The 25,556-nt window shown below is 40.6% G+C and overlaps 1 protein-coding gene, 1 long non-coding RNA gene and 1 pseudogene across 3 annotated transcripts; all 3 read left to right on the forward strand.

Moving 5' to 3' along the window:
* The first annotated feature begins 605 nt into the window (after nt 1–605).
* On the forward strand, nt 606–5,865 carry LOC123492874 (H-2 class I histocompatibility antigen, Q10 alpha chain-like). 2 transcript variants are annotated; one of them, XM_045226379.1, is made up of 6 exons: nt 606–1,021; nt 3,289–3,564; nt 3,724–4,017; nt 4,173–4,457; nt 4,677–4,796; nt 5,075–5,865. In XM_045226379.1, the coding sequence occupies exons 1-6, from the start codon at nt 952–954 to the stop codon at nt 5,170–5,172; spliced, it is 1,143 nt and encodes a 380-aa protein (XP_045082314.1). In that variant the 5' UTR covers nt 606–951; the 3' UTR covers nt 5,173–5,865. The 2 variants fall into 2 exon arrangements, with proteins under 2 accessions (XP_045082314.1, XP_045082315.1); XM_045226380.1 differs by having other exon boundaries at nt 610–1,018.
* Nucleotides 5,866–9,318: 3,453 nt separating this feature from the next.
* On the forward strand, nt 9,319–10,658 carry LOC121585773 (annotated as a pseudogene).
* Nucleotides 10,659–11,450: 792 nt separating this feature from the next.
* Nucleotides 11,451–20,504, forward strand: LOC123481361. The gene is made up of 3 exons (XR_006661907.1): nt 11,451–11,644; nt 20,201–20,316; nt 20,418–20,504. It is a non-coding gene; the product is annotated as an uncharacterized LOC123481361 (long non-coding RNA).
* Nucleotides 20,505–25,556: the final 5,052 nt, after the last annotated feature.

Raw genomic sequence — 25,556 nt, forward strand, 5'->3', positions numbered from 1 at the left:
AATCTTTGTGCCCATGTGCAGTTCCAAACCATAGTCTGGCTTTTTTGAAGGTAGGCCTTGAAATACATCCACAGGTACACCTCCAATTGACTCAAATTATGTCAATTAGCCTATCAGAAGCTTCTAAAGCCATGACATCATTTTCTGGAATTTTCCAAGTTGTTTAAAGGCACAGTCAATTTAGTGTATGTACATTTCTGACCCACTGGAATTGTGATACATTGAATTATAATTGAAATAATCTGTCTGTAAACAATTGTTGGAAAAATTACTTGTGTCATGCACAAAGTAGATGTCCTAACCGACTTGCCAAAACTATAGTTTGTTAACAAGAAATTTGTGGAGTGGTTGAAAAACTAGTTTTAATGACTCCAACCTAAGTGTATGTAAACTTCCGACTTCAACTGTACATACAGTACCAGTCAAAAGTTTGGACACACCTACTCATTCCAGGGTTTTTCTTTCATAGTTTTGATGTCTTCACTATTATTCTACAATGTAAAAAATAGAAAAATAAAGAAAAACCCTTGAATGAGTAGGTGTGTCCAAACTTTTGACTGGTAGTGTATATATATATTTGTAAGTATAAATCACTGCTTTAATAAAGGACTACTTTATGAACCAATGTGAACACCTCAGTAGCCCTTACAGTATGTGTTCAACAATTCATGTCACATTTGACTGTTCCAGTAATTTTAGGACCCCTGTAAGATAGCAATGAATAAAGGTACGTTTATTTATATTGCATGAAGTAAGCCTAGCTACAGTTACAGTTTACATGACCAACCAAACTTGTTTGACCTGTTTGACCACGTTCCATGAGGAAAGACTAGAGCTCACCTGGTTGTGAAAGCCAAGGTTCACTGTTGTTACACTGTGCGGCTCACCTGGGACCAGACTTTATTTCGGAGAGGCATATTATTATTATTATTTTCGGGCCATTCATCATTCATGTGTGCGTTCAAAATGTATTTTGTCGTACTTTTGTTCCTTTTTGCAAAACCTTCAACGGTGGACAGTGGTAAGAATATTTATTTGTCTGTAATGTTGCTAAAAGTGAAAGTAATATGTTTTTTGGGTAAGTTGCAATATGCCTACGTAAAAAAACAAAAACACATGGAGAAATGATTATTATAGAGGCACATTTTGACGATTGATGTTCAATTATTGTATCATGTGAAAATGTTGTTTTGTTAGGTTATTTATTGTTCTGTTGACACGAAAATGCTTGTGAACTGTCAAAAATAATAATTAGTTACTTAATAACTACAACGTCCCAACATTTTATTTAGTTCTTAAAACTGTATTGATAATTAGGCTACAATGTTTATGTTTTGCTTGTTGCTGCCAAGTTCCATTGACTGTACCTGACTGTACACCTGTGAAAACTATCTCACCTGGCAACAGAAAAGGACAGTTTGATTGGTTGGAAATGCTATGGCGTAGACTAGACTAGTGTCCAATTTCATTAATCCAGGATCATTTTTTTTTTAGGTTGTTCTCTTTCAATAACCATTGTAAGCTAAGTGGTGAACAAAAATGGAATGATTATTAAATACAAATAATATGAAAAAATTTACAGATTGATTAAGATATATTTAATCACCATCATCCCTTCATTTAGAATTCCAATTAATTTGATATTTCTTAAAACAATCGTCATCAATTATTTTGGGCTTTGAAGAAGTATTTACAGTCAGTTCCATAAATATTTGGACATTGACCAAGTTATTATTATTTTTGCTGTCTACCGCAGCATATTGGAGTTTAAATTAAATAATGAAAATGAGCTGAAAGTGCAGACTTACAGCTTTAATTTGAGGGTATTTACATCCAAATCGGGTAAACGGTGTAGGAATTACAGCACTTTTTATATGTGGTCCCCCCCCTTTTTAAGGGATCAAAAGTAATTGGACAATTGGCTGCTTAGCTGTTCCATGGCCAGGTGTGTGTTATTCCCTCATTAGTTAATTTACAAGTAAGCAGATTAAAGGTCTAGAGTTGATTTCAAGTGTGGCATTTGCATTTGGAATCTGTTGCTGTTAACCCTCAAAATGAAGTTCAAAGAGCTGCTACTGCCAGTGAAGCAAGCCCTCATTAGGCTGAAAAATCTAACCAAACCCATCAGAGAGATAGCAAAAACATTAGGTGTGGCAAAATCAACTATTTGGTGCATTCTTAAAAAGAAAGAACGCACTGGTGAGCTCAGGAACACCAAAAGGCCCGGAAGACCACGGAAAGCAACTGTGGTGGATGACAATAATTATTTCCCTGGTGAAGAAAAACCCCTTCACAACAGTTGGCCAGATCAAGAACACCCTCCGGTAGGTAGGCGTATCTGTGTCAAAGTCAACAATCAAGAGATGACTTCACCAGAGTAAATACAGCGACGTAAACCATTGGTAAGCCTCAAAAACAGGAAGACCAGATTAGAGTTAGCCAAAAAACATCTAAAAAAGCTTGTACAGTTCTGGAACAACATCCTATGGACAGATGAGACATAGATGAACTGGTACCAGAATGATGGGAAGAGAAGAGTATGGAGAAGGGAAGGAACTGCTCATGATCCGAAGCATACCACCTCTGTGGTAGCATGGTGTAGGTAGTGTTATGGCGTGGGCATGTATGGCTGCCAATGGAACTGGTTCCCTTGTATTTATTGATGATGTGACTGCTGACAAAAGCAGGAGGATAAATTCTGAAGTGTTTAAGGCTATATTATCTGCTCTGATTCAGCCAAATGCTTCAAAACTCATTGGACGGCGCTTCACAGTGCAGATGGACAATGACCCGAAGCATACTGCGAAAGTAACCCAATACCTTTTTAAGGCAAAGAAGTGGAATGTTCTGCAATGGCCGAGTCAATCACCTGACCTGAATCCAATTGATCATGCATTTCACTTGATGAAGGCAAAACGCCCCAAGAACAAGCAGGAACTGAAGACAGCTGCAGTAAAGGCCTAGCAGAGCATCACCAGGGAAGAAACCCAATATCTGGTGATGTCTATGAGTTCCAGACTTTAGGCAGTCATTGACTGCAAAGGATTTGCAACCAAGTATTAAAACTAACAATTTAATTTATGATTATGTTAGTTTGTCCATTACTTTTGAGCCCCTAAAATTGGGGGCTATGTATAAAGCACATCTTGATTGTTTCCTTTCAAATACATTGTGGTGGCGTACAGAGCCAAAATAATGCAAATTGTGTCACTGTCCAAATACTTATGGACTTGACTGTATCTCTACTCAGAAGTCATGACTAACTCATGTTTCACTCTTTGTGACCAGTTGAGAAATGGTCGCTAAATTACATCTACACTGCCCTGTCAAAGCCAGTAGAATTGCCTGGTATCCATGAGTTCACTGCCATGGGTCTGATGAATGACAATCAGATTGACTACTATGACAGTGTGGCAAAGAAGAAGATTCCCAAACAGGACTGGATGAGGGAGAAGCTGCCAGCAGACTACTGGGAAAAAGGCACTCAGTCACGCAAGAGCAAGGAGCAGTGGTTCAAAGTTAACGTCAACATCCTGATGGACCGCATGAAGCACAACAACACTGGTGAGCGACCGTGCATGCATTGGTATCACTCTACATAGCCTAATGTAGATTTTTGACTAAAACTCCAAGATAATTCACAATGAAAAAAAAAGGGGGGGAGACTTGACTATACCATAGGTGAGCCATTCCCTCTCCTATTCTACTTGTTTTCCCTCTCAGATGTCCATATCCTTCAGTGGAAGCATGGCTGTGAGATTGACCGACAGAGTGACGGCACATTGAAATTCATAAAGGGCACTGACCAATACAGCTACGATGGTGACGACTTCCTGGCCTTTGATGATGCCTCTATGCAGTGGGTGGCCCCAGTTGATCAAGCTCTGCCGACTAAGAGGAAGTGGGACGGGGTGCAGATCCTCAACCAGTACACCAAAGGCTACCTGGAGAAGGAGTGTGTGGACTGGCTGTCTAAATTCATGGAATATGAGGAGAAAGATTTCAGTAGGGATGATTGTGAGTACTTACTGTATGAAAGAGGCTAATAAGGACTGACATTTGAATGGTCATCTAAACTTCAAATAGTGTAAATGTGGATTACAGAAAAGGCATATTTGTACCTGTGAGATCAGAAATGAAACACTAATGTTCTCTGTTTATTCACTCTTTAGCCGCTCCAAAGGTATATGCATTTGCTAAAAAGTCCCAAATTGCAGGACATGTCCGACTGACCTGCATGGCCACAGGGTTCTATCCCAAAGATGTGGATATGCATATTAAGAAGAATGGGGTCCAATTGACCAAACATGATGGAGTGCTGTCTACAGAAGTCCTACCCAATGATGATGACACCTACCAGATCAGGATGAGTGTGCAGATCCCAGAAGCTGACACAGCCGGTTATGAATGCTATGTCAACCACAGAGCATTGAAGGAGCCCATTGTGGAAGAATGGGGTAAAGTAGTCCTTATATTTAATATACCGGTACTGCATTTATAAAATAAAAAAAACAGCTATTAGCATGGTTATCAATTGTGGTAAAATCAGACGTTTCTGAGACTGTTAACAGGTCATGAATGCAGATTATTAAAATGTGACAACTGTTTTTCAAGCTCAATGTACAAGATGTTATTGTTAATGCTGAATATGTCCTCTTATCTTGTCTTCCATGCAGATGGAAAATGCTGTGATTGTTCCCAAGAAACAGGTGTTATCATTGGTGCATTTGTTGTGGTGGTCCTCCTGTTGATCTTGGTTGCCTCACCGTTTGTTCTTTGGAAAAGACGCAAAATATGTACGTTTCTCACATTGTGAATGAATTTCATACAGTATGTTATTTTTCTTATTGGTATTGTTCTGTGAGATAAACTAAAGCGATTAAGTAATGTCGCAACCTTTTTTGACATCAGGGCATGACCTTAGTTAATCTCAAGTCAGGAGGTCAAACAAAGTGAAGTATTGTATATTTATGTTTCCTACCCCTGTGTTTCCACTGTGTCTTCCACTGTTTCAGATACTAATTTAATAAAAACCTGTCATATTTGGCGTTAACATTTTGCTCCATTGTTTTAGGGGCTGGTAAAAAAGGAGCTCAACCACCTACTGGGATCCAGTCACCTCTAAATGGCCTCCCAATCTCATCCTCAAAAGTAAAAATATGTTGTTTTTGAGTGTACTATTATGTATCTGAGCACTTAAAGGATTTGGTGCCTCCAGCCATACCACCCTGTATCCAACTAGGCTACTTGCACATGTCCACTGACAGTATAAACCATATATTAACTAACATTCCAACATACTTTTACAAATATCAGCATCATGAGACTACATGGACATGTAATTCTAACTGTACCATTACTATTTATTATTTAGGTGTAATTCTTAGTTATCTAAATGACTGTCACTAGCATTCCTACTGTTAGTGCAGCTATAGCCTTAGTATAAAAAGCAAGCACCATTCCCATGATGACTTTCTCTCTCTATTCTCTCAGCCATTGGGGAGTGAGTGACAACGCATCCAAATCTAGCAAAGAATGTGTGATTCTGTTTTGTTAATCAACAAATACTGTCAATCTGGATGTGTTCATTCCCAAGCATTGACCATTTTGATCAGATCGGTTTGGATATGAATACTTATTAATGAACATTTTGATCTTTTGAATATCATAATAGATTCCTTGTGAGAATAAAATGTGCCAAATAATTTTTCAACAAATTGATTTGTAAATCGCCTATATGTTGGACATTTTAATATATTGGTATTGGAACCTTATTCTATTTCTATTGTAGATTGTTTATTTTAAACTAGAAACCAATCATTTAAATCATTGCACACACATGCACTGAAATGCTTTTAAATATGTTTTTTTGGGGGGGGGGGGGGAAATAAATCACTGCTTTAATAAAATACTACTTTATGAACCAATGTTAATGCCTCAGTAGCCCTTATGTGTTCAACAATGCATGATGCCACATTTGACTGTTCCAATAATTATAGGATCCTTGTTATGCTTTTTAGTCATTAATAATAATGAAGGATACCAACGAATAAAGTCAAGATTATGTATATTGCATGAAGTAGGCCTAGCTACAGTTAATACAAGCAACCAAACTAGTTTGACCACGTTCCATGAGGAAAGAGAGGAGTTCACCTGGTAAGAAAGCCCAGGTTCACTGTCGTTGCACTGTGTGGCTCACCTGCGAATTTGACACAAAATTGATTTAGGATAGATTTTCTTATTATTTTCGGGCAATTCATTATTCATGTGAGCATTCAAAATAATTTTGTTCCTTTTTGGGACACTTTCGACGGTGAACAGTGGTAGGCCTAAGATTATTTATCTGTAATGTTGCTAAAAGTAAAATGTTGTTTTGGCCAAGTTGCTTATAGGAGATTCCGTTTTATTTTTGTTTACATATGGTGAAACTATTATTATAGAGGCACATTTAGATGACTCGTGTTTAATGATTGTTTCATGTAAAAAATGTAATGTTTTGTTAAGTTAGGCTATTTATTGTTGACAAGAAAAAGGGATAGGCCAAATGCGCGCAAACTGTCAAAAACATTCATGAGTAACCTAAGAACTACAACATCCCAACATTTTGTTACTGCCTATGACCCCAAGAACACCATCCCCACCGTCAAACATGGAGGTGGAAACATTATGCTTTGGGGGTGTTTTTCTGCTAAGGGGACAGGACAACTTCACCACATTAAAGGGACGATGGACGGGGCCATGTACCGTCAAATCTTGGGTGAGAACCTCCTTCCCTCAGCCAGGGCATTGAACATTGGGTTCGTGGATTGGTATTCCAGCATGACAATAACCCAAAACACACGGCCAAGGCAACAAAGAAGTGGCTCAAGAAGAAGCACATTAAGGTCCTGGAGTGGCCTAGCCAGTCTCCAGACCTTAATCCCATAGAAAATCTGTGGAGGGAGCTGATGGTTCGAGTTGCCAAACGTCAGCCTCGAAATCTTAATGACTTGGAGAAGATCTGCAAAGAGGAGTGGGACAAAATCCCTCCTGAGATGTGTGCAAACCTGGTGGCCAACTACAAGAAACGTCTGACCTCTGTGATTGCCAACAAGGGTTTTGCCACCAAGTACTAAATCATGTTTTGCAGAGGGGTCAAATACTTATTTCCCTCATTAAAATGCAATTCAATTTATAAACAATTTTACATGCGTTTTTCTGGATTTTTTTGTTGTTATTCTGTCTCTCACTGTTCAAATAAACCTACCATTAAAATTATAGACTGATCATGTCTTTGTCAGTGGGCAGACGTACAAAATCAGCAGGGGATCAAATACTTTTTTCCCTCACTGTATGTGGTGTTCGGGTCCACTGGACCCGAGGGTAATAAAAGTGTGGAAAAGTGTGTGTGTAGGTGAAAACAAGTAAAAATGAAACAAAAAGGTTTGCTGTGTGCCTTCACTCTGTCTTCCTCCTCCCTAGGCCTACTGTTTCAACATAGCACCAAGAACCTGTCTGTCTTGCTGCCTGTCTGCCTGTCTCCTGCTTTTCTTGCACTCTTTACCTTTTTGTAGTGTGTGAAACCTCACAATGTCTTGCGGGAGCCTGCACAATGTTATTACAATACATTATTTCAATACATTATTTCGATACATTGTAAAAAATGTAGTATTTTCCCACACTCTACCCCAGCCAGGTGCAAATTGGGGGAGGGACACACCAAATAAATAGATTTGCATGTGTGGCTCTTTACCACAATCAATCAGTATGGCAAAAATAATCAATGCTCAGAGGGCCTTAGAATTGTTTTTGCAGAGAGAGAAACTAGTGTGGAAGGAGCGTCTTCCACTTTGGAAGATGATGAATTTTCCGAATATGAGGATCATGTCTCTGGACCGTCTTCCCCTGTTTTACAGCCCTGGGCCCAACATTACTGTTGATGAGCAGCTTATGCCATTTAGGGGCCGCTGCCCCTTCAGGCAGTACATTCCGTCTAAACCTGCAAAATATGGAATGAAGATCTGGGCTGCCTGTGATGCTGCTTCATCATATGCGGGGAACTTGTAAGTTTATTCAGGGAAGCCAGATGGAGGAGCCCCTGAGAAGAACCAAGGGATGTGGGTTGTCCTGGATGTGACACAGGGACTCCGTGGCCACAACATCACTTGCGATAACTTTTTTACTTCTCACAAGCTGAGACAGGAGCTCCTCAAGAGGAAGCTGACGATGGTAGGAACAGTACGAAAAAACAAGCCAGAGCTCCCACCTCAGCTGTTGAACACACAGAACAGGCCTATCAATTCCTCTAAGTTTGTGTTCACGGCCGACATGTCCCTAGTGTCCTACGTCCCTAGTGTCCTACGTGCCAAAGAAAGGCAAAAATGTGGTACGCTGCATAGGGATGGGAGAATCTGTGGCCAGGAACATCAAAAAACTGAAATCATAATGGATTACAATGGCACAAAAGGAGGGGTGTACAATTTAGACAAGCTGGTGACTGGCTACAGCTGCAAAAGAAAAACCATTTGCTGGCCACTTGTGATATTCTTCAACATCTTGGACATCTCGGCGTACAACGCGTTTGTCATCTGGATGGCGTTGAACCCAGATTGGAACAGGGGGAAGCTCCAGAGGAGACGGCTCTTTCTCGAGGAGCTGGGCAAGGCATTGGTAAGACCTCAAATCCAGAGGAGGCAACATATCCCAGGGACCCCAGCTTCTGCAGCCATCATGAGGAGGATTCAGGAGGAGGATGCTGGTGCCCCATCCGCCCGACCCACAGAACCAACAACTCTAATACCGGAAGTAAGTGTGAGTGATGTTGCTGCATGTGTGTGTGTCTGACTCTCCTACCTTGACCTGCTGTAACTATATATGTGAGTGAGTGAGATGTTAGCAAAATTCCTGAACAAAGTGTTTTCATCATTCTACATTGCAGCCGGTAGCAACAAGAAGAAGCGCTGCGATGTGTGTGGACCCAAGAAGGACAGGAAGACACAGTACACATGCATCAAGTGCAAGAAATACATTGGCAACACACACACAGTAAAACTCTGTCCCTCATGTGGTGTGTAGACCGGCCTTAATTTGTTTTCAATGGGGATCATTTATAATTTCCATAAAATACTGGATGTAAAATCTGTCAGTTCAAAGCAATAAACAGCAATAGTGATGAAAACCTTGTTTCCTTTATATTTGTTCAATATAAACATGATTTATTCCACCCATGTCTTGATTACAATTGATTTTTGTTTACAAAAATAAAACTTGATAAAAAAAGACAAATAGCGCTTTTATTGCTAAATGTGATCTAGCAGCGGTAAATGGCAAATATTAACCATGTATGCTGTCTATATTGCTTGTACTTTATATAAGTCAACATCTAAATATTAAGTATGAATTATTTTTACGGAAATTGTTATGGCTGTATTGTTTTAAAAACCCAATAATGTTGTGGGTCCATCAGACCAGCGAACATTGGGTGAATATCAAAAACATGAACACCACACAAGGGTTAAACTATATAGGTAATTCATCTACAATATTTGATTTGCCTGTTGCTGCCAAGTTCCATTGACTGTACTTGACTATACAGCTGTGAAAACCATCTCACCTGGCAACATAAAAGGACAGTTTGATTGGTTGGAAATGCTATGTTGCCGACTAGCCAAGTGTCCAATTTCATTGATCCAGGATCAGTTTTCGTTTGGTCTCTTTCAATAACCATTGTAGGCTAAGTGGTGAACAAAAATGGAATGATTATTAAATACAAATAATAAAAAACATTTAACAGATTGATTAAGGTACATTTTATCACCATCATCCATTCATTTAGAATTCCAATTAATTTGATATTCCTTAAAACAATTGTTTTCAATTATTTTGGTCTTTGAAGAAGAAGCATTTTATCTCTACTCAGAAGTCACGACTAACTCATGTTTCCCTCTTTGTGACCAGTAGAGAAATGGTCAGTACATTACATCTACACTGCCCTGTCAAAGCCAGTAGAATTGCCTGGTATCCATGAGTTCACTGCCATGGGTCTGATGAACAACAAACAGATCGACTACTATGACAGTGTGGCAAAGAAGAAGATTCCCAAACAGGACTGGATGAGGGAGAAGCTACCAGCAGAATACTAGGAAAAAGGCAATCAGCCACGCAAGAGCAAGGAGCAGTGGTTCAAAGTCAATGTCAACATCCTGATGGAGCGCATGAGGCACAACAACACTGGTGAGAAACAACGCTTGCATTTGTATCACTCTACATAGCCTACAGTAGATATTTGACTAAAACTCCAACATAATGGATGAATTTCTAAGTACTAACTTCTAAGACTTATTTTATTTATTTTATTTTATTATTATTTGACTTGACTCTAAGTACAATGCCATAGTATGGTTAAGTCATTCTCTCTCTTCTTCTACTTGTTTTTCCTTTCAGATCTCCATATTCTTCTGTGGAAGCATGGCTGTGAGATTGACCAATGTAGTGACGGCACATTGAATTTCATAAACAGCACTGACCAGAACAGCTACAATAGTGATGATGACTTCCTGGCCTTTGATGATGCCACTATGCAGTGGGTGGGGAGAAATAATTCAGTAGGGATGATTGTGAGTACTTTTTGAATAGTGTTCTAAACCTCACATAGTGTAGCCTGACTTTGGATAACTCAAAGGGTCTTTTTGCAACAGATACTTCAGATACATTTTTTTTTTAAAGATATTGCTTCTAAAGCCGTCTACAGACAAGGATTGACTGCAATCCACACTTTGTAAAACTGTTAATTCTCTCTTTAGCCCCTCCAAAGGTCCATGCATTTGCAAAAAAGGCCAAAACTGCAGGACATGTCAGACTGACCTGCATGGCCACAGGTTTCTGCCAAAACTAAACCAAATGTTGTTTGATTTACCGAAGCCAATTGTGGAAAAATGGGGTAAAGTATTCTAGTGTAGACGTTTCTTTGCTCTCACAGTTATGAGGTCATGAATATAGATTATATTTTGGTTAGCTATCTATAAAAAATGAGACATAACTATAAGGTGAATGCACCAATTTGTAAGTCGCTCTGGATAAGAGCGTCTGCTAAATGACGTAAATGTAAATGTAAATGTAAAATAATAATATAATTCTCCCCCATTCATCAGTATTTAATATTATATTTAGTTAATTTGAATAATGAACATAAATGAAGTGGTTGATTGTTGAAAAATTCTATGCAATTGAGAACAGTTTCAAGCTCAATATATAGGATTTTATTATCAATGCTTAATATATCCTCTTTTCTTCCATAAAGATGGAAAATGCTGTGACTGTAGCCAAGTCACAGGTGGTGTCATTGGTGCTGTTGTAGTCCTTCTGCTCATTTGGATCTCAGTTCCCTTGATACTGTTTCTTTTGAAAAGGGGCATAATATGTAAGTTTCATGCAGTTATTGTTCTATAACATAATGTGGTTATGTAATTTGAGACACATTGTTATTTTTGTAGAGAGAAGACATTTGTCTAGAACTATGCCCCTTCTTCTCCCAGCACTCCAGGCGCAGAACCTGCAATTCTCCAAAATCGACCACAGTTCTGTAACGTTCACCTGGGGAACACCGCTCTTCAAGGCCAACTGCTACTGCTGGTGGGCCATGACCAAGGGGTTAAAGACCCATGAGGTAAGAGCTCACACCAACACTCAGCTAATAACATGACTGGACTTTATGTAATAATAATAATAATAATAATAATATGCCATTTAGCAGACGCTTTTATCCAAAGCAACTTACAGTCGTGCGTGCATACATTTTTGTGTATGGGTGGTCCCGGGGATCGAACCCACTACCTTGGCGTTACAAGCGCCGTGCTCTACCAGCTGAGCTACAGAGGACCACATGTGTGGTCCATTATGTCATAGTCAGGTCTCAATTCAATCCGTAGCACTAAAGATCCGCTTTATAGTGCGATTGACAATTAAAGGCAATGTTCCCGCGGTCGCAGAGATGGCATTCATGGTAGACGCTGCATATGTGGGCTCAATTAGAAATAAAAATTAAAGGGGCAATCAGCAGTTGAAACAATAACAAAGCATATTCTTCGCCCCTGTTTCGTTAAAAAGCTGAAGGATGGGCCTGGAGAAATGTAGCTAACCACTCTCAAATTCATAAACAGAGCTATGGATGTAAGGACTAACCATCCATGATACCAAAATGATAGTTTTAACCATGTTTTGAGGCTACATAGTGTTTGTTTACATTTATTTTGTTTACAAACCTTGGAGTAAAACAAGCTGATATTTTGGGTTCTGATAAGGTACGACAGTTGAACTAAGCTCATGAGGCATTTCTAAGTTATATTCTTGAAGAATCAATGGGTATATTTAATGAATTTATAAAGAGTCCAAATATGGATGTAGCAACTACAGATTTCCCCTTTAATTGTGAACTGCTTTACAGCGCTGATGTTCTGCATCAGTGCTACAGATTGAATCGAACCCTTAGTGTTAATGTTTAAAAAGGTGTCCAATAATTCATTGAAGAGATTTTCTTTACCTCGGGAACAAATCACATGGTAAACTTGATAACATATGAATCTTAGTTCTTACATCAACACATTAAACAATTATTAGTTTACAGGCACACCAATAATTCGATATTAAACTGATTATGGCAGAAGGCCGAGTATGGCATTAGTCATGTAAACACCTTCCTCTGCTTATCTTAATCGGCGTAAAATCGAAGTAAGCATACGCCGATTACAACACATGGTTTTCTGAGCAATCTTTCAAATTATTAGGACATGTAAACAGCTTAATCAGCGTTCCAGCTGTGTATTTGATCTGCGCATGTGCAGAACCAGGTAGTGCTACCATCCCTCTATTATGCGCGAGTGAAGTGAGTTCGGGAAAACTGAAAGTATGCATCTTATAAATAGTTTTCACATACAAAATGTATATGTCCGAACTCAGAATCAAATAGTATTCACAAATGTAACGTGGTCACCGGGGTAGAACGTTTATTTTGATTGCCGATTTTCTGCATTTATCTAAGTCCCATCAGTAGCCTGATTTCAGATGAGTTCATTTAAACAGGATTATTAGAGAAATCGTTCTTCTTGCAATGCATGTAAATGTTTTAAACAGACTATTATATTAACCTTTCCACAATAATGCTGAAATGTGAAGTGATGGTGGCGGATGAATGGCACGACAATGGGACTCGGATCTCGTCATGGTATCTGTGCATTCATATTGCCATCGATAAAATGCAATTGTGTTCGTTGTCCATAGCTTATGCCTGCCCATACCATAACCCCACCGCCACTATGGGGAACTCTGTTCACAATGTTGACATCAACAAACCGATCGCCCATACGACGCCATACACATGGTCTGCAGTTGTGAGGCCTGTTGGACATACTGCCAAATTCTCTAAAACGATGTTGGAGGCGGCTTATTGTAGATAAATTATTATTCAATTATCTGGCAACAGCTCTGGTGGACATTCCTGCAGTCAGCATGCCAATTAGATGCTCCTTCAAAACTTGAGACATCTGTGGCATTGTGTGACCAAACTGCACATTTTAGAGTGGCCTTTTATTGTCCCCAGCACAAGGTGCACCTGTGTAATGACCATGCTGTTTAATCAAATTCTTAATATGCCACACCTGTCAGGTGGATGAATCATCATGAAAAAGGAGAAATGCTCACTAACAGAGATGTAAACAAATTTGTGCACAATATTTTTGAGAAATAAGCTTTCTGTGCGTATGGAACATTTCTGGTATCTTTTATTTCAGCTCATGAAACATGGGACCAACACTTTACATGTTGCGTTTCTATTTTTGTTCTGTGTACTACCTTAAAAAAGGCAAATCCAGGAGGCACAGACATCCCAGTATCATTATTGTTATTTGACGTTATTCTTAAAATGAATGAATGTTTTCAATATTTGCCAGGAAAATTTATGGATTAAGTCATGCGTGCATACTTTTTGGGGATTGGCGGTTGGCTACAGGGACCACATGTAAAGACTGTATCAGAATGCCATCTACCGGTACATATCTTTGAGATTAATTAACACTCACCTTACCTCTTCTTTGACCATAGGGCGAATGTGAATGCAACAAAACCCCAGTGTTGCTTAGTAACCTGATGTCACTGACAGAGTACACTGTGACCATCTTGGCATTGAATGATGGGGGTCGCCAAGCCCCTGACTGGCTGATTTACCACCAGTAAGACTGGCTCTCCCCTCCCCTTTATTCTCCCCAGTTGTTAGTTGTGGAGAGCCGTTTGGTACAGTGGTCCCGTGTAGCTCAGTAAGTAGAGCATGGTGCTTGCAACGGCAGGGTTGTGGGTTCGATTTCTGAGGGGGACCAGTTTGGAAAAAATTATGAAAATGTATGGACTCAATACTGTAAGTCGCTCTGGACAAGAGTGTCTGCTAAAATGTTAAATGTACTAAAGGAGAAAGACTGATGGCCAGAAAGACTATTCCAAAATATTGCTCTACTCTACCGAAATTCTCTATTGCTCTACTCTACTGTAATGCTCTATTGCTCTACTCTACTGTGCCGAGTATAGCCCACAGAGGTCTCCACCACAGCACAAACCAAGGGGGGGCGCCAACCCAGACAGGAAGATCACGTCAGTAACTCAACCCACTCAAGTGACGCACCCCTCCCAGGGACGGCATGAAAGAGCACCAGCAAGCCAGTGACTCAGCCCCTGCAACAGGGTTAGAGGCAGAGAACCCCAGTGGAGAGGGGAACCGGCCTGGCAGAGACAGCAAGGGCTGTTCGTTGCTCCAGAGCCTTTCCGTTCACCTTCACACTCCTGGGCCAGACTACACTCAATCATATGACCTACTGAAGAGATAAGTCTTCAGTAAAGACTTAAAGGTTGAGACCGAGTCTGCGTCTCTCACATGGGTAGGCAGACTGTTCCATAAAAATGGAGATCTATAGGAGAAAGCCCTGCCTCCCGCTGTTTGCTTAGAAATTCTAGGGACAATTAGGAGGCCTGCGTCTTGTGACCGTAGCGTACGTATTGGTATGTACGGCAGGACCAACTCGGAAAGATAGGTAGGAGCAAGCCCATGTAACGCTTTATAGGTTAACAGTAAAACCTTGAAATCAGCCCTTGCCTTAACAGGAAGCCAGTGTAGGGAAGCTAGCACTGGAGTAATATGATCAAATTTCTTGGTTCTAGTCAGGATTCTAGCAGCCGTATTTAGCACTAACTGAAGTTTATTTAGTGCTTTATCCGGTAGCCGGAAAGTAGAGCATTGCAGTAGTCTAACCTAGAAGTAACAAATGCATGGATTAATTTTTCTGCATCATTTTTGGACAGAAAATTTCTGATTTTTGCAATGTTACGTAGATGGAAAAAAGCTGTCCTTGAAACAGTCTTGATATGTTCGTCAAAAGAGAGATCAGGGTCAAGAGTAACGCCGAGGTCCTTCACAGTTTTATTTGAGACGACTTTACAACCATCAAGATGAATTGTCAGATTTAACAGAAGATCTCTTTGTTTCTTGGGACCTAGAACAAGCATCTCTGTTTTGTCCGAGTTTAAAAGTAGAACGTTTTCAGCCATCCACTTCCTTATGTCTGAAACACAGGCTTCTAGCGAGGGCAATTTTGGGGCTTCACCATGTTTCATTGAAATGTACAGCTGTGTGTCATCCGCATAGCAGTGAAAGTTAACATTATGTTTTCGAATAACATCCCCAAGAGGTAAAATATATAGTGAAAACAATAGTGGTCCTAAAACGGAACCTTGATGAACACCGAAATGTACAGTTGATTTGTCGGAGGACAGACCATTCACAGAGACAAACTGATATCTTTCCGACAGGTAAGATCTAAACCAGGCCAGAACTTGTCCGTGTAGACCAATTTTGGTTTCCAGTCTCTCCAAAAGAATGTGGTGATCGATGGTGTCAAAGGCAGCACTAAGGTCTAGTAGCACGAGGACAGATGCAGAGCCTCGGTCTGACGCCATTAAAAGGTCATTTACCACCTTCACAAGTGCAGTCTCAGTGCTATGATGGGGTCTAAAACCAGACTGAAGCATTTCGTATACATTGTTTGTCTTCAGAAAGGCAGTGAGTTGCTGCGCAACAGCTTTTTCTAAAATTTTTGAGAGGAATGGAAGATTCGATATAGGCCGATAGTTTTTTATATTTTCCGGGTCAAGGTTTGGCTTTTTCAAGAGAGGCTTTATCACTGCCACTTTTAGTGAGTTTGGTACACATCCGGTGGATAGAGAGCTGTTTATTATGTTCAACATAGGAGGGCCAAGCACAGGAAGCAGCTCCTTCAGCAGTTTAGTAGGAATAGGATCCAGTATGCAGCTTGAAGGTTTAGAGGCCATGATTATTTTCATCATTGTGTCAAGAGATATAGTACTAAAACACTTAAGTGTCTCTCCCGATCCCAGGCCCTCGCAGAGCTGTGCAGATCCAGGACAGCTAAGCCCTGGAGGAATACGCAGATTCAAAGAGGAGTCCGTAATTTGCTTTCTAATGGTCATGATCTTTTCCTCAAAGAAGTTCATGAATTTATTACTGCTGAAGTGAAAGCCATCCTCTCTTGGGGAATGCTGCTTTTTAGTTAGCTTTGCAACAGTATCAAAAAGAAATTTTGGATTGTTCTTATTTTCCTCGATTAAGTTGGAAAAGTAGGATGATCGAGCAGCAGTGAGGGCTCTTCGGTACTGCACGGTACTGTCTTTCCAAGCTAGTCGGAAGACTTCCAGTTTGGTGTGGCGCCATTTCCGTTCCAATTTCCTGGAAGCTTGCTTCAAAGCTCGGGTATTTTCTGTATACCAGGGAGCTAGTTTCTTATGACAAATGTTTTTCGTTTTTAGGGGTGCAACTGCATCTAGGGTATTGCGCAAGGTTAAATTGAGTTCCTCAGTTAAGTGGTTAACTGATTTTTGTCCTCTGACGTCCTTGGGTAGGCAGAAGGAGTCTGGAAGGGCATCAAGGAATTTTTGTGTTGTCTGAGAATTTATAGCACGACTTTTGATGCTCCTTGGTTGGGGTCTGAGCAGATTATTTGTTGCGATTGCAAACGTAATAAAATGGTGGTCCGATAGTCCAGGATTTTGTGGAAAAACATTAAGATCTACAACATTTATTCCATGGGACAAAACTAGGTCCAGAGTATGACTGTGGCAGTGAGTAGGTCCAGAGACATGTTGGACAAAACCCACTGAGTCGATGATGGCTCCGAAAGACTTTTGGAGTGGGTCTGTGGACTTCTCCATGTGAATATTAAAATCACCAAAAATTAGAATATGATCTGCTATGACTACAAGGTCTGATAGGAATTCAGGAAACTCAGAGAGGAACGCTGTATATGGCCCAGGAGGCCTGTAAACAGTAGCTATAAAAAGTGATTGAGTAGGCTGCATAGATTTCATGACTAGAAGCTCAAAAGACAAAACGCCATTTTTTTTTGTAAATTGAAATTTGCTATCGTAAATGTTAGCAACACCTCCGCCTTTGCGGGATGCACAGGGAATATGGTCACTAGTGTAACCAGGAGGTGAGGCCTCATTTAACACAGCAAATTCATCAGGCTTAAGCCATGTTTCAGTCAGGCCAATCACATCAAGATTATGATCAGTGATTAGTTCATTGACTATGACTGCCTTTGAAGTGAGGGATCTAACATTAAGTAACCCTATTTTGAGATGTGAGGTATCACGATCTCTTTCAATAATGGCAGGAATGGAGGAGGTCTTTATCCTAATAAGATTGCTAGGGTGAACACCGCCATGTTTAGTTTTGCCCAACCTAGGTCGAGGCACAGACACAGTCTCAATGGGTATGGCTGAGCTGACTACACTGACTGTGCTATTGGCAGACTCCACTAAGCTGGCAGGTTGGCTAACAGCCTGCTGCCTGGCCTGCACCCTATTTCACTGTGGGGCTAGAGGAGTTAGAGCCCTATCTATGTTGGTAGATAAGAGGAGAGCACCCCTCCAGCTAGGATGGAGTCCGTCACTCCTCAGCAGGTCAGGCTTGGTCCTGTTTGTGGGTGAGTCCCAGAAAGAGGGCCAATTATCCACAAATGTTATCTTTTGGGAGGGGCAGAAAACAGTTTTCAACCAGCGATTGAGTGCTGAGACTCTGCTGTAGAGCTTGTCACTTCCCCTAACTGGGAGGGGGCCAGAGACAATTACTCGATGCCGACACATCTTTCTAGCTGATTTACACGCTGAAGCTATGTTGCACTTGGTGACCTCTGACTGTTTCATCCTAACATCGTTGGTGCCGACGTGGATAACAATATCTCTATACTCTCTACACTCGCCAGTTTTAGCTTTAGCCAGCACCATCTTTAGATTAGCCTTAACGTCGGTAGCCCTGCCCCCTGGTAAACAGTGTATGATCGCTGGGTGATTCGTTTTAAGTCTAATACTGCGGGTAATGGAGTCGCCAATGACTAGGGTTTTCAATTTGTCAGAGCTAATGGTGGGAGCCTTCGGCGTCTCAGACCCCGTAACGGGAGGAGTAGAGACAAGAGAAGACTCAGACTCAGACTCCGACTCGCTACATAATGGGGAAAACCGGTTGAAAGTTTCTGTCGGCTGAATGAGCGACACCGGTTGAGCATTCCAACAGTATTTCCCTCCAGAAGCCATGAGAAAGTTGTCCGGCTGCGGGGGACTGTGCGGGGGGATTTATACTAACGTTACTGTCTGTACTTACTGGTGGCACAGACGCTGTTTCTTCCTTTCCTACACTGAAATTACCCTTGCCTAACGATTGCGTCTGAAGCTGGGCTTGTAGCACAGCTATTCTCGCCGTAAGGCGATCGTTCTCCTGTATATTATGAGTACAGCGACTGCAATTAGAAGACATCATGTTAATGTTACTACTTAGCTTCGGCTGTTGAAGATGTTGACGAACCATGTCCAGATAAAGCGTCCGGAGTGAAAAAAGTTGAATAAGGGAAAAAAGTTGCGATGGAAAAAAGGAAAATAAAGTAAAGTTGGCAGCTAAAACGCACAGGAAAATGACTCTTCTGTCTCGGGATAAAACGTCCGGGGTGAAAAAGTTTAACGAAAAAAGATGAGTGAGGACAAAACTAAAAAGTTGGTAAATGTGTTGAACACAGAGATTGATTAAACGTTTATTAAAAGTAAAACGTGAATAGTTTGGCAGGTAGCCAAGTAGCAACAAACAGCACAGCAGCACGGAGACAATGCTCTACTCTACTGTACTTCTCTATTGCTCTACTCTACTGTAATTCTCTATTGCTCTACTCTACTGTACTTCTCTATTGCTCTACTCTACTGTAATTCTCTATTGCTCTACTCTACTGTAATTCTCTATTGCTCTACTCTACTTCTCTATTGCTCTACTCTACTGTAATTCTCTATTGCTCTACTCTACTGTAATTCTCTATTGCTCTACTCTACTGTACTTCTCTATTGCTCTACTCTACTGAAATTCTCTATTGCTCTACTCTACTGTACTTCTCTATTGCTCTACTCTACTGTAATTCTCTATTGCTCTACTCTACTGTAATTCTCTATTGCTCTACTCTACTTCTCTATTGCTCTACTCTACTGTAATTCTCTATTGCTCTACTCTACTGTAATTCTCTATTGCTCTACTCTACTGTACTTCTCTATTGCTCTACTCTACTGAAATTCTCTATTGCTCTACTCTACTGTACTTCTCTATTGCTCTACTCTACTGTAATTCTCTATTGCTCTACTCTACTGTACTTCTCTATTGCTCTACTCTACTGAAATTCTCTATTGCTCTACTCTACTGTACTTCTCTATTGCTCTACTCTACTGTAATTCTCTATTGCTCTACTCTACTGTAATTCTCTATTGCTCTACTCTACTGTACTTCTCTATTGCTCTACTCTACTGTACTTCTCTATTGCTCTACTCTACTGTAATTCTCTATTGCTCTTGTGTGTTGCTGTCCTGCTTTTCTTTAGCAATACAAATATGTAATTTTGATTGACTTATTTTTCGGCAGACGACAGGTAGGGTTGTGAGGTGCTAAAAAGAGGCAGGGAATTTGTAACATTTACTGCCAACTTACATCCAGCCTATGCAGCTATCTCATTGTGATACACTCTATATGAACTACCTGTGTGCAATGAATTCTGAATGTTTTTAGGAAGCAATTTAGATGGAAAATGTATGTGTCATGTGTGCTCTCTTTAAATGACTACGCCCTTTGTGTCTAATCCAGAGATTGTCCCAAAGCCTCTGAACTTGAGGAGCAGTGTGTTCTCCACAGAGAGCCCAAGACGTGGTCCTCTACACAGACTCACCTGGACCCCAACCAGAGGAGGAGCAACTGAATAGGTATTTCTGTCTGTCTTTCTGTTTTTTTGTCTCTGTCTGTCTCTGTCAGTTTTTTCTTCTGTTGCCTACTGAAATTAATCTCTATCCTTCTCTTTATATAGCTCTCTCTCGCTCTTTCTCCCCATGGTGAAGATGCTGGTGAATGGTAACATGAACACCTACCCTCTGACTGGACTGATTCCCAACACTGAATACAAGGTGGCCGTGTCCGGCATCTTCAGAGACAAGTTGGAAAGTGATGCCATGACCATCAAAGAGTCAACAGGTAAACTACAGGGTATGTAGCTAATGTAACCATTCTGAAGGACTTACATACCTACTGCAGACCTATAAACTACAGGGTATGTAGCTAATGTAACCATTCTGAAGGACTTACATACCTACTGCAGACCTATAAACTACAGGGTATGTAGCTAATGTAACCATTCTGAAGGACTTACATACCTACTGCAGACCTATAAACTACAGGGTATGTAGCTAATGTAACCATTCTGAAGGACTTACATACCTACTGCAGACCTATAAACTACAGGGTATGTAGCTAATGTAACCATTCTGAAGGACTTACATACCTACTGCAGACCTATAAACTACAGGGTATGTAGCTAATGTAACCATTCTGAAGGACTTACATACCTACTGCAGACCTATAAACTACAGGGTATGTAGCTAATGTAACCATTCTGAAGGACTTACATACCTACTGCAGACCTATAAACTACAGGGTATGTAGCTAATGTAACCATTCTGAAGGACTTACATACCTACTGCAGACCTATAAACTACAGGGTATGTAGCTAATGTAACCATTCTGAAGGACTTACATACCTACTGCAGACCTATAAACTACAGGGTATGTAGCTAATGTAACCATTCTGAAGGACTTACATACCTACTGCAGACCTATAATTACAAAGTCGCATTAACTTTGTAACTTTGAGCATAACAAGGACAATGTAGTTGATTATAGCTGAGTATGTATAGTGATACTATTATGTAACGTTTAGGTGAAAGAAGACTGTGGGGTTTACCAAACAATTATACAAAAAAGACTGCAGGGTTTACCAAAGAAAAAGCCTGTGTATTGAGGGTTATAGTGAATTAGTATAAACGCGAGGGAAGTAAAACACTGAAGAATAACAAGCATGCTGTTTGACACAATGAACCTATCATACTACACATACTGACAGCTTCTACCCTCAAGCCATAAGACTGCTGAAGAATTAATAAAATGGCCACCCGGACTATTTACACTGACCCCCCTTTGTTTTTGCACTGCTGCTGCTCGCTGTTTATTGTCTATGCATGGTCACTTTGCCCCTACCTACATGTACGAATTGCCTCGACTGGCCTGTGCCCCCGCACATTGACTCGGTACCGGTACCCCCTGTATATAGCCGTGTTGTTGTTATTTTATTGTGTTACTTTTTATCTTATTTTTTATTTTGTTTTACTTTAGTTTATTTAGTAAATATTTTCTTTGATTGGTAAGAGAAGTAAGGTCTACACCTGTTGTATTCAGCGCATGTGACAAACAGCATTTGATTTGATTTGATACTTTCAGCTTTAGTATGAAGATTGACAAGGATAAGATCATGCTTCAAGATCAAAACAACTTACTTATAAATGTTGTCATGTTCCCACACAAGCCACATACAGTAGAGGAGCATTATTGTGACAGAATACTTTGGAAAAAGCCAGAAATGTTATGCAACCGGTCAGGATGCTCTCGATGGTGCAACTGTAGAACTTTTTGAGGATCTGGGGACCATTGCCAAATCTTTTCTGTCTCCTGATGGGGAAAAGGTGTTGTCGTGCCCTCTTCACACCTGTCTTGGTGTGTTTGGACCATGATAGTTCTTTGGTGATGTGGACACCAAGGAACTTAACTCTCGACCCGCTCCACTTCAACCCCGTCGATGTTAATGGGGGCCTGTTCGGCCCTCCTTTTCCTATAGTCCACGATCAGCTCCATTGTCTTGCTAACATTGAGGGAGAGGTTGTTGTCCTGGCACAACACTGACCTCCTCCCTATAGGCTGTCTCATCGTTGTCGGTGATCAGGCCTACTACTGTTGTGTCATCAGCAAACTTAATGATGGTGTTAGAATCGTGCTTGGCCACGCAGTCGTGTGTGAACAGGGAGTACAGGAGGGGACTAAGCATGCACCCCTGAGGGGCCCCAGTGTTGAGGATCAGCAAGGCAGATGTGTTGTTGACTTCCCTTACCACTTGGGGAGGCCTGTCAGGAAGTCCAGGATCAAGTTGGTGCTCTCATGCATGCTTCAGTGTTGCTTGCCTCGAAGCGAGCATAAAAGGCATTTAGCTCGTCTGGTAGGCTCGCGACACTGGGCAGCTCGCAGCTGTGTTCCCCTTTGCAGTCCGTAATCGTTTTCAAACCCTGCCACATCCGACGAGCGTCAGGGCTGGTGTAGTATGATTCAATCTTAGTCCTGTATTGACGCTTTGCCTGTTTGATGGTTCATCTGAGGGCATAGCGGGATTGCTTATAAGGGTCCAGATTAGTGTCCCGCTCCTTGAAAGCGGCAGCTCTAGCCTTTAGCTCGGTGCGGATGTTGCCTGTATTCCATGGCTTCTGGTTGGGAAATGTACGTACGGGAAGATGTTGTTGATGCACTTAATGATGAAGCCGGTGACTGAGTAGGTATACTCCTCAATGCCATTGGATGAATCCCAGAACATTTTCCAGTCTGTGCTAGCAAAACAGTCCTGTGGCGTAGCATCGGCATAATCTGACCACTTCCATATTGAGCAAGTCACTGGTACTTCCTGCTTTAGTTTTTACTCCTCTAAGCAGGAATCAGGAGGATATAATTATGGTCAGTTTTGCCAAATGGAGGGCGAGAGAATTGTGGTGCTTTTGAAGGAAGCTATAGAAATGCATTTATTGATGTCTACATTCGTTTTTGCCATATTTATTCTATTACAGACACCTTAGTGCATACTTTTAAATTATATGTATTATGTGAGCTAAACATAACATTTGAAATTAAAGAACATATAAACACATTTTCGTTAAGGTATACTTTTTTTAAATGACTAATGTTACTGTCCCAACTACTTAAATACATTTAATTGTGTCCTTTAATTGAAATTCCATTCATTCCTATGGAGGACTGCTCCTATTGGGGAGTGCCAATATGTCCGACTGGTGGCTTCAAATCCTCTCAATGGCCAATACATATTATTAACAATTCAGGGTTTATATTTACTGAAGAAAAATATAAAAGCAACATGTAAAGTGTTGGTCACATGTTTCAGGAGATGAAATAAAAGATCCTAGAAATTGTCCATACGCACACAAAAAGCTTATTTCTCTGAAATGTTGTGCAGAAATGTGTATACATCCCTGTTAGTGAGCATTTCTCATTTGCCAAGATAATCCATCCACCTGATAGGTGTGGCATATCAAGAAGCTGATTAAACAGCATGATCATTACACAGGTGCACCTTGTGCTGGGGACAATAAAAGGCCACTTTAAAATGTGCAGTTTTGTCACACAACACAATGCTAAAGATTTCTCATGTTTTGAGGGAGCGTGCAGTTGGCATGCTGACTGCAGGAATGTCCACCAGAGCTGTTGCCAGATAATTTAATGTTAATTTCTCTACCATAAGCTGCCTCCGTCGTTTTAGAGAATTTGGCAATACGTCCAACCGACCTCACAACCGCAGTACATGTGTAACCATGCCAGCCTAGGACCTCCTCATTCGGCTTCTTCACCTGATTGGCTGGGCCTGGCTCCCCAGTGGGTGGGCCTGGCTTCCAAGTGGGTGGGCCTATGCCCTCCAAGGTCCACCCATGGCTGCACCCCTGCCCAGACATGTGAAATCCATAGATTAGGGCCTAATTTATTTATTTCAATTGACTGATTTCCTTATATGAACTGTAACTCAGTAAGATCTTTGACATTTTTCAGTCTTGCGTTTATATTTTTGTTCAGTATATAATAATGCTATGGTAAATTTAAGCATTTTATGATTATTCCTTGCGACTACTTGTTTTGTTCCACGGTTTGTCATGGTTGTTATGATATCAATATGTGCACGTGGTTTAGAGTTTCAAGTTTTAATGTCATGTGCACAAGTACAGTGAAATGCCTTTCTTGCAAGCTCTGAACCCAACAATGCAGTAATCAATAACAAGATGTATAGATGTTTGTGATGATATTGTACACAGTGAGTGCCAGGAAATCTGTGCGCAAGATCAAGTAACCCAATCCCACCCCAAATATGACAATATGAGGTCTTTAATAAATGGGCTGTATTAACTAATGGAAGTGTAGGTAGTCTTTTATTTACTCGTTGTCTAAAAGCATTTTTCAACAGATCAGATAGCTGAAGTAAACACCTATCAGTCAAATCGGAGAAGTCGTACCTTACTAGAATGCTTTTAACAGACCAGGTTTAGTTAGGATCATGCTACAATCCTCTTAGACATGCTCTGGAACTTTGGCAATTAGTAAGTCTTTTTTAAACCTCCTGCTTTGGGCTGGATGTTTCAATGTGCAGTTCATACATGCATAATCTATGAGCAGAATTACTGTCTTACCTTAATTGGCCACAAAATCCCTAGTTTGAAAGCGACTGTTTTCTGGAAGCTGTGCAGCACCATTTCCCCCACATGGGCCAGCCCCCTAGTAATTCGAGTTTCAGCCAATGAGCTTCAGCCCCTCGCCATTTGCGTAACACCTAGCAAGATGCAAACACAGCAGAGCGAGAGAGGGAGCACATATCTGCACATATGTGACATAACAAGCAATTTTCAGGGACCACTTTTGGCTCGTTAGCACTACTTTCAGAACTACTGGCTAAAAGTATACAAAAGTACCGGAGAACGTCTTTAAAAGGGGAATTTACTAAGCACGCAGGACTGTCCTCTGTGAGGATAACAGCTCTGTTTAGTAATTAATGTAATCTATAGTGTGGTTGTGACTTCAATAAACCACTTATGATTGCATAATACCAATTACCCACTGCCCAAAAGACAGGATATTTTGTAGACAACCAACAACACCAGAAAATGACATGAACTTGGATACCAATATACCGATAAGAAAACATAAACAAATACATCCAACTACCCATATAAAAATAGGATTTATACATGGCAAACAGAAAGCAAAAGAGAAGTTATCTTTCGTGTTGGAATTTCATCCATAGTTGATGTTGTATGATCATTATAGAAGTCTGGTTGTATGATGTTTTTACTTGAATCGT

The sequence above is a fragment of the Coregonus clupeaformis genome, chromosome 17, assembly GCF_020615455.1.
Source record: "Coregonus clupeaformis isolate EN_2021a chromosome 17, ASM2061545v1, whole genome shotgun sequence".
NCBI lineage: Eukaryota > Metazoa > Chordata > Actinopteri > Salmoniformes > Salmonidae > Coregonus > Coregonus clupeaformis.

Bases quoted from the DNA above. Each gene is read 5' to 3' on its own strand.
- LOC123492874 (XM_045226379.1), top strand. From the start codon at position 952: ATGTGTGCGTTCAAAATGTATTTTGTCGTACTTTTGTTCCTTTTTGCA. The intron at 1,022-3,288 runs GTAAGAATATTT...CTTTGTGACCAG, and splicing joins ACCTTCAACGGTGGACAGTG to TTGAGAAATGGTCGCTAAAT. The intron at 3,565-3,723 runs GTGAGCGACCGT...TTTCCCTCTCAG, and splicing joins CATGAAGCACAACAACACTG to ATGTCCATATCCTTCAGTGG.